This window comes from Brachyhypopomus gauderio, chromosome 19, assembly GCF_052324685.1.
Source record: "Brachyhypopomus gauderio isolate BG-103 chromosome 19, BGAUD_0.2, whole genome shotgun sequence".
Classification (NCBI taxonomy): domain Eukaryota; kingdom Metazoa; phylum Chordata; class Actinopteri; order Gymnotiformes; family Hypopomidae; genus Brachyhypopomus; species Brachyhypopomus gauderio.
The window spans coordinates 3955837-3968336 of NC_135229.1; the positions used below are offsets into that span (position 1 = coordinate 3955837).

At 46.8% G+C, this 12500-nt stretch overlaps 1 protein-coding gene and 1 long non-coding RNA gene across 5 annotated transcripts in view; one reads left to right on the forward strand and one right to left on the reverse strand.

Moving 5' to 3' along the window:
* The window catches only part of ptprsb (protein tyrosine phosphatase receptor type Sb), a 79394-nt gene that overhangs the window by 56898 nt on the left and 9996 nt on the right, over positions 1–12500 (forward strand). For 2 of the 4 annotated variants that reach the window (XM_076981214.1, XM_076981216.1), the window contains exons 12-21: positions 2892–2986; positions 3698–3951; positions 5762–5849; positions 7295–7510; positions 7792–7949; positions 9261–9272; positions 9674–9786; positions 11244–11341; positions 11931–12054; positions 12284–12459. In XM_076981214.1, the coding sequence (XP_076837329.1) occupies positions 2892–2986; positions 3698–3951; positions 5762–5849; positions 7295–7510; positions 7792–7949; positions 9261–9272; positions 9674–9786; positions 11244–11341; positions 11931–12054; positions 12284–12459 (1334 nt within the window). The remainder of the gene's footprint in view (positions 1–2891; positions 2987–3697; positions 3952–5761; positions 5850–7294; positions 7511–7791; positions 7950–9260; positions 9273–9673; positions 9787–11243; positions 11342–11930; positions 12055–12283; positions 12460–12500) is intronic. The other 2 variants (XM_076981215.1, XM_076981217.1) reach the window with 1 other exon arrangement.
* Positions 538–2158, reverse strand: LOC143482722 (uncharacterized). Its single transcript, XR_013122282.1, has 3 exons — positions 1768–2158; positions 1496–1589; positions 538–1000 (listed from the first exon to the last, which is right to left on the reverse strand). It is a non-coding gene; the product is annotated as an uncharacterized LOC143482722 (long non-coding RNA).

A 12500-nucleotide genomic window follows, 5' to 3' on the forward strand; every position in this document is an offset into this window, starting at 1 on the left:
CCTTGCTGAGTCACTTACAGAGTATTTAAAGCACCACGCTGCCCCGTGCCAAGAAGCACAGGCTCTGTTCCACACAGCTCCAGCCTGCAGCTCTGGATCTGTGGGCCACCGGGGGAGTGGCCACCTCTCAAACCTGCTGGTCAGATACGCCAGCCCCGTCGACAGGGGGGGACAACCGGGTCTGTTGTCCCGGGCCCCAGGGCCAGGGGGGCCCATCAAAGAGCCCAGCAATTTATTTTTTTATTTAAAGTCTATAATTTTAAATAATCTTGAAATCTTTCATTAATATAAATTTTTGTACTCAAAATAAGCTCAATGGCTAAAATATATGTTTTTTACTTATCTGCATATTTTCCATTAAGTGCATACACCCCCGCCTCCCACTGAAAAATGGTTTGATCCAGCATCGACCGTAGCCGGCTGGTACCCGTCCAACAGCGGGAAATACAGTGGTGGATAGTTAAAGTAAATACAGAAATCTGGAGCGCAGGAAAGAAAATCGAATTTTAATGTATTTTAATGCATTGTGTTCCAGGTTTGAAAAGTGCTGGAATTTAGGCTAAAGTACTACTTCGTTTCACAACAAATGTAATTCCAGGACGAAAAATGAGAGAACGTGAAGACGTTAAGATTGGGCGTTTTGAAAATAAACAACCATTAAATAATGTAAATAAAAAGCAAATTATTTCGAGTATATGTATAAATATTTAACTTAATTATGTTTAGCGTTCAGGGAAATATTGAAATGGACCTTTAAAGTGACGTACAAGTGCTTGAATTCCACCTTATAAAGGTGTATGAACCCTGCAAACGTGAGCTGTCAGAAACAGCTGATGTGTGGCTGTATTATATACTATATGACCTAACACAAGGATTGTCTGCTACAGAGAAAATTCAAATGACGTAAGCCGGGGGGGGGGCACATGAAACTTTCTTGTCCCGGGCCCCAGCAAGACTGTCAACGGGCCTGAGATACGCCATCGGTCCAGTGAGCCAAAGGCTGTTGGAGAAGAATAAAACAATTATGATATTGCCAATTAAAACCTTGGGACATTTCTAACGAAAATTGTTACGGAAATGTTCTGTTCGGTGGACAGCGATGGGGACACGTGCGATGGGGACACGTGCTGCGTGTGTGTGTGTGTGTTGCTGTATGGCAGCAGCAGTGTTCACAGCTGAAGGAGGTGTAAGATGAAGTGTGCAGCCCGGACCCGACCCGCGTGTGCTCCTGAGCCCAGTACTTCCCGTGTCTGTGTGACTGGAGGAGAAATGTACGTGTGGTGGCTGTCTTGCATGCAGTCGAAGTCAGTGGCAGCGAAAGGTTCCTGCCGGCAGGTTTAAGCCTGACGTGCTCATGGTAGTCATGAGCTCGTAGCCTGACAGCCTTGTTCATTTACACGGTTCTTTATCTGCTTGATGACGTCTCATCAGTGTGTGTGTGTGTGTGTGTGTGTGTGTGTGTGTGTGTGTGTGTGTGTGTGAGGTACACTGTCACCTTGGATTTGTGCACTTTTCTAGGGATTCCTGCATTGGCATTATTAGCTGGGGCAGCTTGCCTCATCCCACATGTCTGTAATCCTCTTTCAGGTCTGCGTGAGAGAGGGCAGAATCTCTTTAGCTTCATATTTTGCCCACACAGTAATTGTCTTGGCTACAGAGTGATCAAAGTTAGACTTTTAATTTAATCCCAAACTGCTGGATCTAGCTGAGGCTCCTCAAAGCCTCCTTTTCTTTCTCTCTTTCTCTCGCTCTCATTTTCTGACTTACTCTCCCAGTCCCTGGTCCTACATCCATCCCAGTCCATGTCCTGGACGTCCCCAAACCCGTCTCCCCTCCAGGTGGCGTCCTGGACTTGCGTTTGTCTGTAATGAAGGGGACAGGGGCGGGTTGGTAGGATCCGTGTGCAGGCTTCAGCGTGCGATCCAATATGGCAGAAACTGTCAAAAACCAGGGAGAACACATACAGTCAAAATCACAGGATATCAACCAGGGGGGTAACTGGAAAAAACTGATCACAGAACAGAAGTCGAAGGTCCAAAATCCCACAGATATCGACTGATGCTCAGTGTTGTGTTTTGTGTGTTGAGTGTTGGATCTATAAGATCGGTTGAAGACATTCAAGAGATGAGAACCTCTTGGGTTTGGAAACAGGGGTTCAGGGCAGTCTGAGGGATCCATACATCTGCCTCGTGTTCACCAGGGACCATCGCAGTTACAGTCACCACCTGCCTCCACCTCAGGGGGGGCACTCAGGGGGGGCACTGACCAGTAACGCTAAATCATGTGGGTCCTGATTACAGAGGTCAGCGGAGAGATTAGCGTGACCTTGGTTGGGTGTGAGCCCGCAGTGAGGGTGGTGGTTGTGGTGGTGGTGATGGTGGTGGTATTTTGATTTCATTTTCCAGTCAGTATGTTTTATATTGTACACAGTACATTTAGCCATTTTTTGCATTTTTTTCAGTGGCATTCACACACACACACACACACACACACACACACACACACACACACACACACACACACACACACATTCTTACCGGCTGTCTTTGTGCTCGTGTCCATCTTGAAGCACTGGTGAATGATGGAATCTAGGCCAGCTCTCTCTGGAACGTTGCCACAGTGACATATGTGGCCCTCTGTATCCGGCCAACCGTGTCAGTCGTGCTCACACCTTTGCTGTTTCCCAGAATTCTCGGCACGGCCAGCCGGAGCGACGGGGGGTCCGCGCACAGCCCTGATCCTTGTGCTCTGATATTCCCTCTCCATTTCTCGTTCACACTGACATGCGTGTAGTTAGCTTTGATTAATGACACATAATTGTGTGTGTGTGTGTGTGTGTGTGTGTGTGTGTGCGTGTGTGCGTGTGTGTGTGTGTGTGTGTGTCTGGACAGATGTGCCCAGGAACTTCTCTGTGAACCTGGCAACCAAGACGAGTGTGTTGCTCACGTGGGACTTTCCTGAGAGCAGCTCCCCCTACCGATTCACGGTGAGTGGCACTGGGGTGTCACACGCACGCACACACACACATGCACACACACACGCACTGGCGTAAGCAGGTGTGCTCCAGCAGACACAACACAAAGGCTGCGTGCTACACATGGTTCTCAGTGACCAGGACACATGCTGTTTAGAACCACCAAGGCCAGTCAGCACACTGCCCAGACCGTAGCCTGTTTCATTACGTTTTATCCTTGTATGTGTGAATGATCTCACAGTTTAGTTAAAGTGCACTGGAGGGGTAAACGTTACTTATGTGTGCTGCTTTTGGGACATCATGATAATAGTATTTTATTAGGAATATCCAAAGTTTAAATTCATGGTAAAGTCTGGTCTGCTTAAACTTTTATTTACATTAAAAAAAATGTCCAAACAGGTTCTCTAAAATTAATGGTTTGCTTATCTAAGCTACTGCATATATGACATCCTTGGAATAATGTTGTCAGTACTGGTAGTTTTGTTTCATTGAACATGATTCAGAACATGATTCACACATAGAACCTAAGCCTGCTCTGTCTAAGCAAAGTCTTTTCCAGATAGCACAGAAACGTTAGGGGTATTTTCTTTGGTGTAATGACCAAGCAGAGACGCCAGGCCTTCATGATTCATTGCCTCATTGCACAGTCTTGCTCTATTTCAATATCCTCATGGATATGAGTTTCTGTGACGCCGATAAGCAGAACATAAAATGTCTTCTCAGGTGGAGTACAACCGGCAGAGGCTGGAGGTGGACGCTCGACTGCGCAGAGCTGTGATCCCCAACCTCCTGCCCGACACCAGCTACGACTTTAAGATCACCAGCCCTGAGGGCAACATGGGAGGCCTGAGGCATCGCATCCATGCCAAGACCTCACCCCCCATCGTCATCAACCGCCCCGAGATCGACCACAGCCGAGACACGGAGACCACCGTCACCATCATACTGCCTTCACTCGACACGCGCACTCTTGTCAGGTGGGCGCCAAGGCAAAACTTTTTTTGGTATATATTCAATTATGCGAGACCAAGTGTAACAGTAAAGTAAAAGTTAAATGTGCCATATCTTGTCAATTGTGATTTTTACACCGCAATCGAAATTTGTCCTCCGCTTTTAACCCATCTGTGCAGTTAGAATACACACACACTAGTGATTACTAGGGGGCTATGGATCACACGTGCCCAGAGCAGTGACCTTGTAACCTTGGAGACCCAGTGTAACAGTAACCTTGGAGACCCTTTGTAACAGTAACCTTGGAAACCCAGTGTAACAGTAATCTCAGAGACTCAGTGTAACAGTAACCTTGGAGATTAAAAAAACAAAGCTTGGATGTGAAACATTTTGCCTGAGTACAACTGGAGAATGGCGAAATATTTTTTTTTTACCCGTGGAATTTAATTCATGCATGTTCATTCTAAGTCTGAGTCTATCGCGCATTATAGTGTGTTGGATTTTGCTGAGGCAAGAGTCTTATTAGCATCAGCACAAACAGACAGTTTTGAAGTGAGTGTGATTAAAACAGCTGGCATTACATCACAAGCAGAAGGAAATATGAGCATATCTTAGATTCCCATAACAGTTCAAAACACGTTCATGAAGAAACACAAAAAATTGTAAACACAGCTATGTTTGCACAATTACACTGCGATTCCGACACACAAACAGTCAGATCCCCAGCTTACAGACTTTTAAACCTAGAAACACACACTCAAGGACAAACACGCTTACTCTCACAAATTAATAATGCATAACCACACACACACACACACACGTACATATACGCACACTCCACATACGCACACATGCTCCCACATAAATCAATCATCCATAACCACACACTTATGCACCCTGTGCCCCAAACCCACATTCACACACTGAAGATTCTTCCAGTTCCTATTATGTTAATAATTTATTTTGATGGCGATTTGGGGTAATACTTCACTTCCTGCCTGGTGATTGTCATCTAAGTAAAGGAGTAGATGCCCCCCTCACACAAACACACACACACATACACACACAACATGAGAGACTGGCTAATGTTCACCGCACTAGTGTAATTCTGCTCTTTAAGGCCTTGGCCAGACACTCTGCTTACTGCAATGCACCTGCTGGAACTCACAGAGCGCTTAATAATTACCTTACAAAATCATTTGTTCATTGATTTTTATTTTGTGCGGAGGTTGAAATTCTCTTTTATGGCAGTGAGCTTTTAAATGGCTCATTTATGTTTTACATGCACAGATGCTGTTATTCAGAGCAACTTACATATATTTCATCGGTATACAGTATATTTATCCCTGGGACTTGACCCCACGATGCTGTTACCAGCCCGTGCTCTCACTATAGGAGGCTTGGTAGTATTACAGCAGAAAACGCTGATAACCTCACCTACTGCTGTAGCTCTTCAGAGCTTCCCTAATGCCACAGGATCATGCGTTAAGTGTGTTCTCGGATGTAAGTGTCTGCAGCGACTCATTCATGATTGAAGGCTATTGCAGCTCTTTGGTTGAGAGCCTGATAATCAGCAAACCGGCCCATCTAAACACAGTGTTTATCTTAGCTGCTAAATAAGGACCTTGCCTGACGATAAACTGATATGTGGAACCCAGGTCTAGCATTACCTTAAACTCACCTGCTTGTTGTCCACTAACTTGGTGTCCTCCGTACTGGAACCTGCTATTATGTTCTAAGGGCTCCTCGGGGAAGCTCGGCTCCGAAAACATTCATTAGCGGACGTCACGGTGCTGCTGTAAGCCTCGATAATCAGGGGCTTCTCTGTTCTTGCAGGAATATCTACGTGGTGGTTGTTCCTCTCAAGAGAGGCAGGGGGGTGAACCGGCATCTGAAGAGCCCTGACGAAATGGACTTGGAAGAGGTACGCCGGCTGACCGCCGTCATCTCGCGTCGCTCGTCGATTTATTGTCTTGTTGAAAATAAGATTTGTCACAGGTATATCCAATTTGAAACTGATTTTAAGTAAAGTGAACTCAAATCGAACTCAATGGTTTTAAGCAAAGGGAACTCAAATATTTGCCTGAAAGTTTGCTTCTTTATTATATATAGTGGAATGTGGAACAAGTGTCAGCGGTGAAATGCAATGGCTTCCCTGGTGGATAGTATCACCTCTACCTTACTGTACTGTCACCGAAGCTTACTACATATGTGTCATTACTGTCACTAGACTTAACACTAGCTTTATCATTACTGTCACAAAAGGTATTGCTGGATTTTTTTGTCACCGCTCCGAATATAGCTCCAATATAGATCTCAGTCAAATAATCAGATTCAGACTTAAGGCTATGCAATAGGTGGAGATTCTTTTACTTTACAGACTATGTTAGTTATAGTGTGACAGAAGAAGAAACTCTGAATCATCTAATTAGTTTACCTTAAAAGCCAAAAGACACATGAATGGTAATGGCACCCAAAAGTTGCCTGTAGCTTCTAAATAATATGGTCCTACCTTCTATGGTAGGTTCTAGCTGAAGTACTAGACTGAAGGCTGAAATCTCTCTGCCAGGGTAGGTTTTCTGGCCGTGGGTGATTAGGGTATTTGTCAGAGTTTAATGGTGGGCTGGCAGTAGAGGGCGATGTGGAGTGAGTGCTGTCTGCTCTGTCAACCCCAGGTTTGCTTTTGCATGACATGTCAAGGGACTTAACACAAAGGTGTGAACCTTGGCCTGTGTACACATTGCTTATGTGCAAGTCACAGATCAATTACCCCAAGAGACACACTTGTGAGAGATTTGTGGATGCTCGTGGTACGACATCTCTGGGGACCTTCTGATTCAGTTGGGTAATGAAATGAGTAATTAAATTCTCCTTCTCACAAAAATGTCTTTGAGACGCATGCATAATGCCTGCACAAGCTTTTAACTGCACTCAAAAGGATAATCCATAATCTTCCATGAGATTTTTCATATTGCGGTGTGTTTTGGATTTGGATTGTTTTATTAGTGTGTTGGGTATTTTATAGGACATGACCATCTAAAATGGGTTTATAGAAATTTCTAATTAACTTTAGTTTAATGACATCATGTTCTCCGAAGGTTCAAACTAAAAGAAGTAATGTAATTATTTGAATTTATTATTAATATAAACATTTACATAATAGTATAAGAAGTTCCTTGTTTGCCTAGTTGTTTTACTAGCTCTCCTGCCAGATGGTTGTGTGAACCAAAACGGTCCCACTGAAGTCTCAGTTGAGCTGGGCTCAGTTAAGATGTTCCAACTTCGTTTATGCTGAATTGAGCTCTGTTGAGTTGTGCTCCCGTCGAGATGTTCGGGCGAGTTGTACTCAGTTGAGTTTCACTCTCTCAGCTGTTGAAGGACATCAGCCAGAAGCAGCGTGACCCACGGCAGAGGCAGGTGGACCTTCGTCGGGCGTACATCACAGCCCGCTTTACGCCCTCCACTCTACCCGCATTCTTTACCCTCGGAGACCAGCTGGACTATGGGGGATTTGACAACCGGGCCCTGGAACCCGGCCAGGAGTACGTCTTCTTCATCCTGGCCGAGCTGAACTCCACCACTGGGGTAAGAACCTGGAGAGGCTGATGAAATGTCTTCGAGATTTTTGGCTTTGTTTCTAGCAGTGTCTTCTCTTGCACAAGGCTTTTAACGTGGTGTAGATGTAGGTTGAACTGACAACCGGGGGGCAACGACTTTGCCGTCCTGCATAGTGATTAAAAGTGCTTTTGCACTATTTCCCCAGTGCTGTAGTAACAACAAGTACACTTCACGATCACCGTCCCTGTGCTCCACACTCACATACACTCCCTGAGCCGTGAGTGACACCGCCGTGTTTGTGTGTTCAGAAGATGTTCGTCGCCAGCCCCTACACCGACCCGGTCATCGCACCCGTCTCCGACCCGCAGCCCCTGGATGCCGGCGACGGCCTCATCTGGGTGGTGGGACCTGTCCTGGCTGTGGTGTTCATTATCTGCATAGTCATCGCCATCTTGCTCTATAAGAAGTGAGTGGCGGCGACGCCCCCTTTTCTTCGGGGATCCCTGAACATCTGCTGCACGTATTGTGACATTCTCTTTGATGAATGACACGAAAAGATGCATGGGGTTTGCTGTGTGGTTCAGCGTTATCGTCAAATCAATGTTTGCCAGACTTGCAATGTGATTTGCTAGGAGTGAGCTAGTAAATGAACTGATGAATGATTGACTGTATGAGATATGGCTTTGAACAAGAGGAAATGAAGAAATGAAGTCCTTAGAAGTAAAGTCACCATTACACAGTAGAAAAATGTACCCCCCCCCCCCCCCAACCTGCTGGTGTGACGGGGAAAATGTAAAAGCTGTGATTAAATATGTAACAGGCTGCTATTTTGGTAGAAGGAGATAATAGTATCAGGGGAAAAAAGATTCAATTATATCAGGAGATAATGGAATAAGAGCCAAATGGCTCCTGCATATGGCCAAAAAAGGAAGAAGCCCCTACAGGCAGTAATGCAAAGTGAGCACAATCTAATGGCTCTCAAATTTAGCAGCGAGCACTAAAACCAGACCGCGTTTTAGGGCCCACGTTTGCGCCACCATTTCATTCCCTTTGTCAGCCTTTATTGGGGATGAGTTCCATCCCTCCGCTATTGGGCCCGAACGTGCACGAGTTGCAGACTGGCGTGCTCGGTTGTATATTGGCTGGCCCGGTTGGAGACTGTCTGGCCCGGTTGGAGACTGGCTTGCGGGGGGTGAGGAAGGTACCGGCGTCTTCCGACCGGCCCGGGTGACCTTGCGTGGCACGGCTACCCCGCTGGCGTGGGGATGGATCTGCCAGATAAATCTCCTGAGCCTGGCCACTCCCACGGCCCTTCCATTTACTCCAGGAGCGTCTCCTCCCCGAGGGCCCTGCGGCTTAAACGCTCCCCAGTGCTCCGCGCTCTTATCTCTAGGAGGTGTCATGTAGCCCCTGCATACAAATGCAAAATATCGATTTTTGTTCCTTTTCTTCCCCCTGCTCCCTATCTCACTATCTCCCTGTCCACCTGAATCCTCCCTCTCCCCTGCCTCACTCCTCCTCTCTCTCTCTCTCTCTCTCTCTCTCTCTCTCTCTCTCTCTCTCTCTCTCTCTCTCTCTCTCTCTCTCATTGTCTCCCTCTCTCTGTCATTCTCTCCCTCTTACCTCTCTCCCTCTCCTCATACTTTCTTGGTTACTCCTCATTAATTCTCTCATTTTCTCTCTTCCTCTTCCCCTCCCTTCTCTCTCTCCCTCTCTCTCCATATCATATGTCTCATTGCTGTAACCCCTGCTGCGGTGTATTCTCTGACGACATCAGCAAACCGGACAGGTAAGCATTACTGCCTTCTAATTGCTGATGGGAGATTACAGTACTTATTCTGGTGGGAAAAGTCTTAAATCGCAGAGATTTACTAATGGCTAACTGCTTCGCTAATAATAGTCCAATTGGATTTTCTGTTATATAACATTTAGCAGATAACTGCTGGAACTGCTATTAATTGTCTGTTTATGCTTGTAGATTGCATATATTGATTGCCGTGCCCTGAGTCTAGTTAAGTTGCTGCGATTGTGCGTGGGTGTTTTGTGTGTGTGTGTGTGTGTGTGTGTGTGTGTGTGTGTGTGTGTGTGTGTGTGTGTGTGTGTGTGTGTGTGTGTGTGTGTGCCTGTGCATGTGTATGCGTGTGTGTGTGTGTGTGTGTGTGTGTGTGTGTTTCTGGTTCTACTCATTAGCAAGCGCAAAGATTCAGAGCCAGGCACCAAGTGTTTACTGAACAATGCTGAAATGATTGCCCATCACCCCACCGACCCCGTAGAGATGAGGCGCATCAACTTCCAGACACCAGGCACGTAAATAAACACACACACACACACACACACACACACACACACACACACACACACACACAGTATGACCCTGAACATATGTGGCTTCAGTTAGATGTGTTGGTGAAAATGAAAACTGCCTTGCCGGGTCATCCAGTGTCCTTTATCAGCCACCAATGCAGCTGCTGAGAAGACATAATAGCGCTGTACATGTGGGGGAGGGGGGGAGGCTTCACCATTTTAATTAAGTTTGGCCTTTATACTGCGTGCATAGACATTAATTGATATTTGATATAGAGATATTTCTGGCCCAGTGCAATCAGCACCCTTATCCACGACAGGAAGTACAGTATCCTCTGTTCCAAAGAGGACGAGATGTTTATGCTGTTCTATTTTAGTTCAAAGAAATTGCTTCTGCACCCAGTACTATGGCAGATACTAATTTTGCCGTCAAGAGTTAAAGTGAAGTTGTCCATAGTGTACTGACAACCGCGAGGCACAGCTTGAGGTAGCGGCTTTCGAGTAAGAGAGACGGCGGGTATTTTTTCCCCCGCCGAGGACAGCATACAGAATGTCTGAAGATCTGCTGCAGGTGGCAGGAACCCTCACAAGAAAGGTGCCAAAAATGGCTCCAGTGATCTTGAACAGAATTTTCCTCAAAGTTTTTCTGCCTCCCCAGTACACGCTGTCTTCTGTCTTCCTCTCTGCCGGGCCTTCTCTGTGAATTCTGTGTGTCTTTCTGTCTCTCTGTATCCTTTTCCTTCTTTATCTCTATCTCTCTCTCTGTTTCTCACTCTCTGTCAGTCTCACTGTCTCGCTCACTCTGTCTGTATCTCTTTCTCTTTGTCTCTCTCTCTCTCTCTCTCTCTCTCTCTCTCTCTCTCTCTCTCTCTCTCTCTCTCTCTCGCTCTCTCTCTCTCTCTCCTTGTCTGCTCTTTCCCCCTTCCACTCCAGAAACAAAATGGCCGCCTCTCAGGAGGTGCAGTCGTTTATGATTCATAGCTGTGAGATCACACCTGCCTCCATGAAAGTGTAGATCCTTCCTCAGCGCCACCTACCACCTTCCCACACACACACACACACACACACACACACACGCACACGCACACACAACTGCAGGTGCATGCACGCATACACATGTACCTATTTGTGCACATTATCACTTATAATCATGCAATAACATATGTTTTATAATAAGGAATTTCACATGCACAAGCATCTGACACATATGTAAACACACAATCACACATACGTCACACTTGCATGTATACAATCATTTTAGTGTGTGTGTGTGTGTGTGTGTGTACAGTATGTATATATTACAGTATGACTATTACACTTACATATAAGTACACACACGTGTAAGTAAGTACACACCACTCACTAGCAGAGCTGTTGTGGTGACTGATGAATATTATAATTTTTTTATTGTTCTGTTGTCCTACCTGTACCATGTTTTAACCTTTGACCCCTGCAGGCATGATGAGTCACCCGCCGATCTCGATCTCGGAGCTGGCAGAACACACCGAGCTTCTGAAGGCCAACGATAACCTTCGCCTCTCCCAGGAGTATGAGGTGACTAATGAGAAGGGGGCTGGTTAGAGAGGGAGGGGGGGGGAGAGGGGAGAATGGGAAAAGAGAATTGGGAGAGCTCACAAAAGAAGGACAGGGTGAGGGAGAGAATTAAAAAGAGGCTGACAAAAGAGAGTGAATGAGAAAGAGACAGAGACCCTGGCTAAAGAGAAAAGAGAGAGAAAAGGATGAGAGAACAAGGCAGGAATGAGAAAGAGGAAGAGAGCGAGTGAGAGAACTAGAGAGAGGGGGAGGGGAGAGAGAAAGAATCTGAGGGACATAGTGGAGGCAGTGGGGGCGTGGGCTGAGGACAGGAGAGAATGAGCTGCTCATAAAATCCAAGGTCACCTTGGCAACGCTCATCACCACGTTCAGCCAGCTGGCTCGCCTTAGCTGTGAGGCTCTCTGGACGCAGGCCACGCCCTCTCCAGCTCCTGCTCTATTGAGCACTACCTGCGAGCGGTTTCCCTCGTAAGGGAGGAGCGATGGTGCTAATGTTCCCCTCCCCGCCTGAGTCAGGGCCGTCTCACGCAGCCGGCGTCTCACGCAGCCGCGTCTCACGCAGCTACCTCTCTCTCTCCGCCTGTCGCAGTCTATCGATCCCGGGCAGCAGTTCACGTGGGAGCACTCCAACCTGGAGGTGAACAAACCGAAGAACCGCTACGCCAACGTCATCGCCTACGACCACACCCGGGTCATCCTCGCACCGGTGGACGGTACGACCCGCCGAGACTTCTCCGTCTTTCGCGCAGCTGTAAACACTTTGCCCCGCCCCCTTCGGGGGAAATTCACTTCAGAGAAAGATTAAAAAGTCAACAGAAATGCTAAGACGTGTACGGAGGCGCCGACGTGCGCTAAACGTCCGAGTTGGAGCCAGCTGAAATAATGTCGATGTTCGTATAAAACCGATCTGTGCCTATTGTGCCTCTGTCTTGTGTTCGTCAGGCATTATGGGTAGCGATTACATCAATGCAAACTACATAGACGGCTACAGGAAACAGAACGCGTACATCGCCACACAGGGTCCCCTGCCCGAGACCTTCGGGGACTTCTGGAGGATGGTATGGGAGCAACGAGCAGCTTCTGTGGTCATGATGACAAAGCTGGAGGAGAAATCACGGGTGAGAGTGTTTGCGTGTGTGTGTGTGTGTGTGTGTGTGTG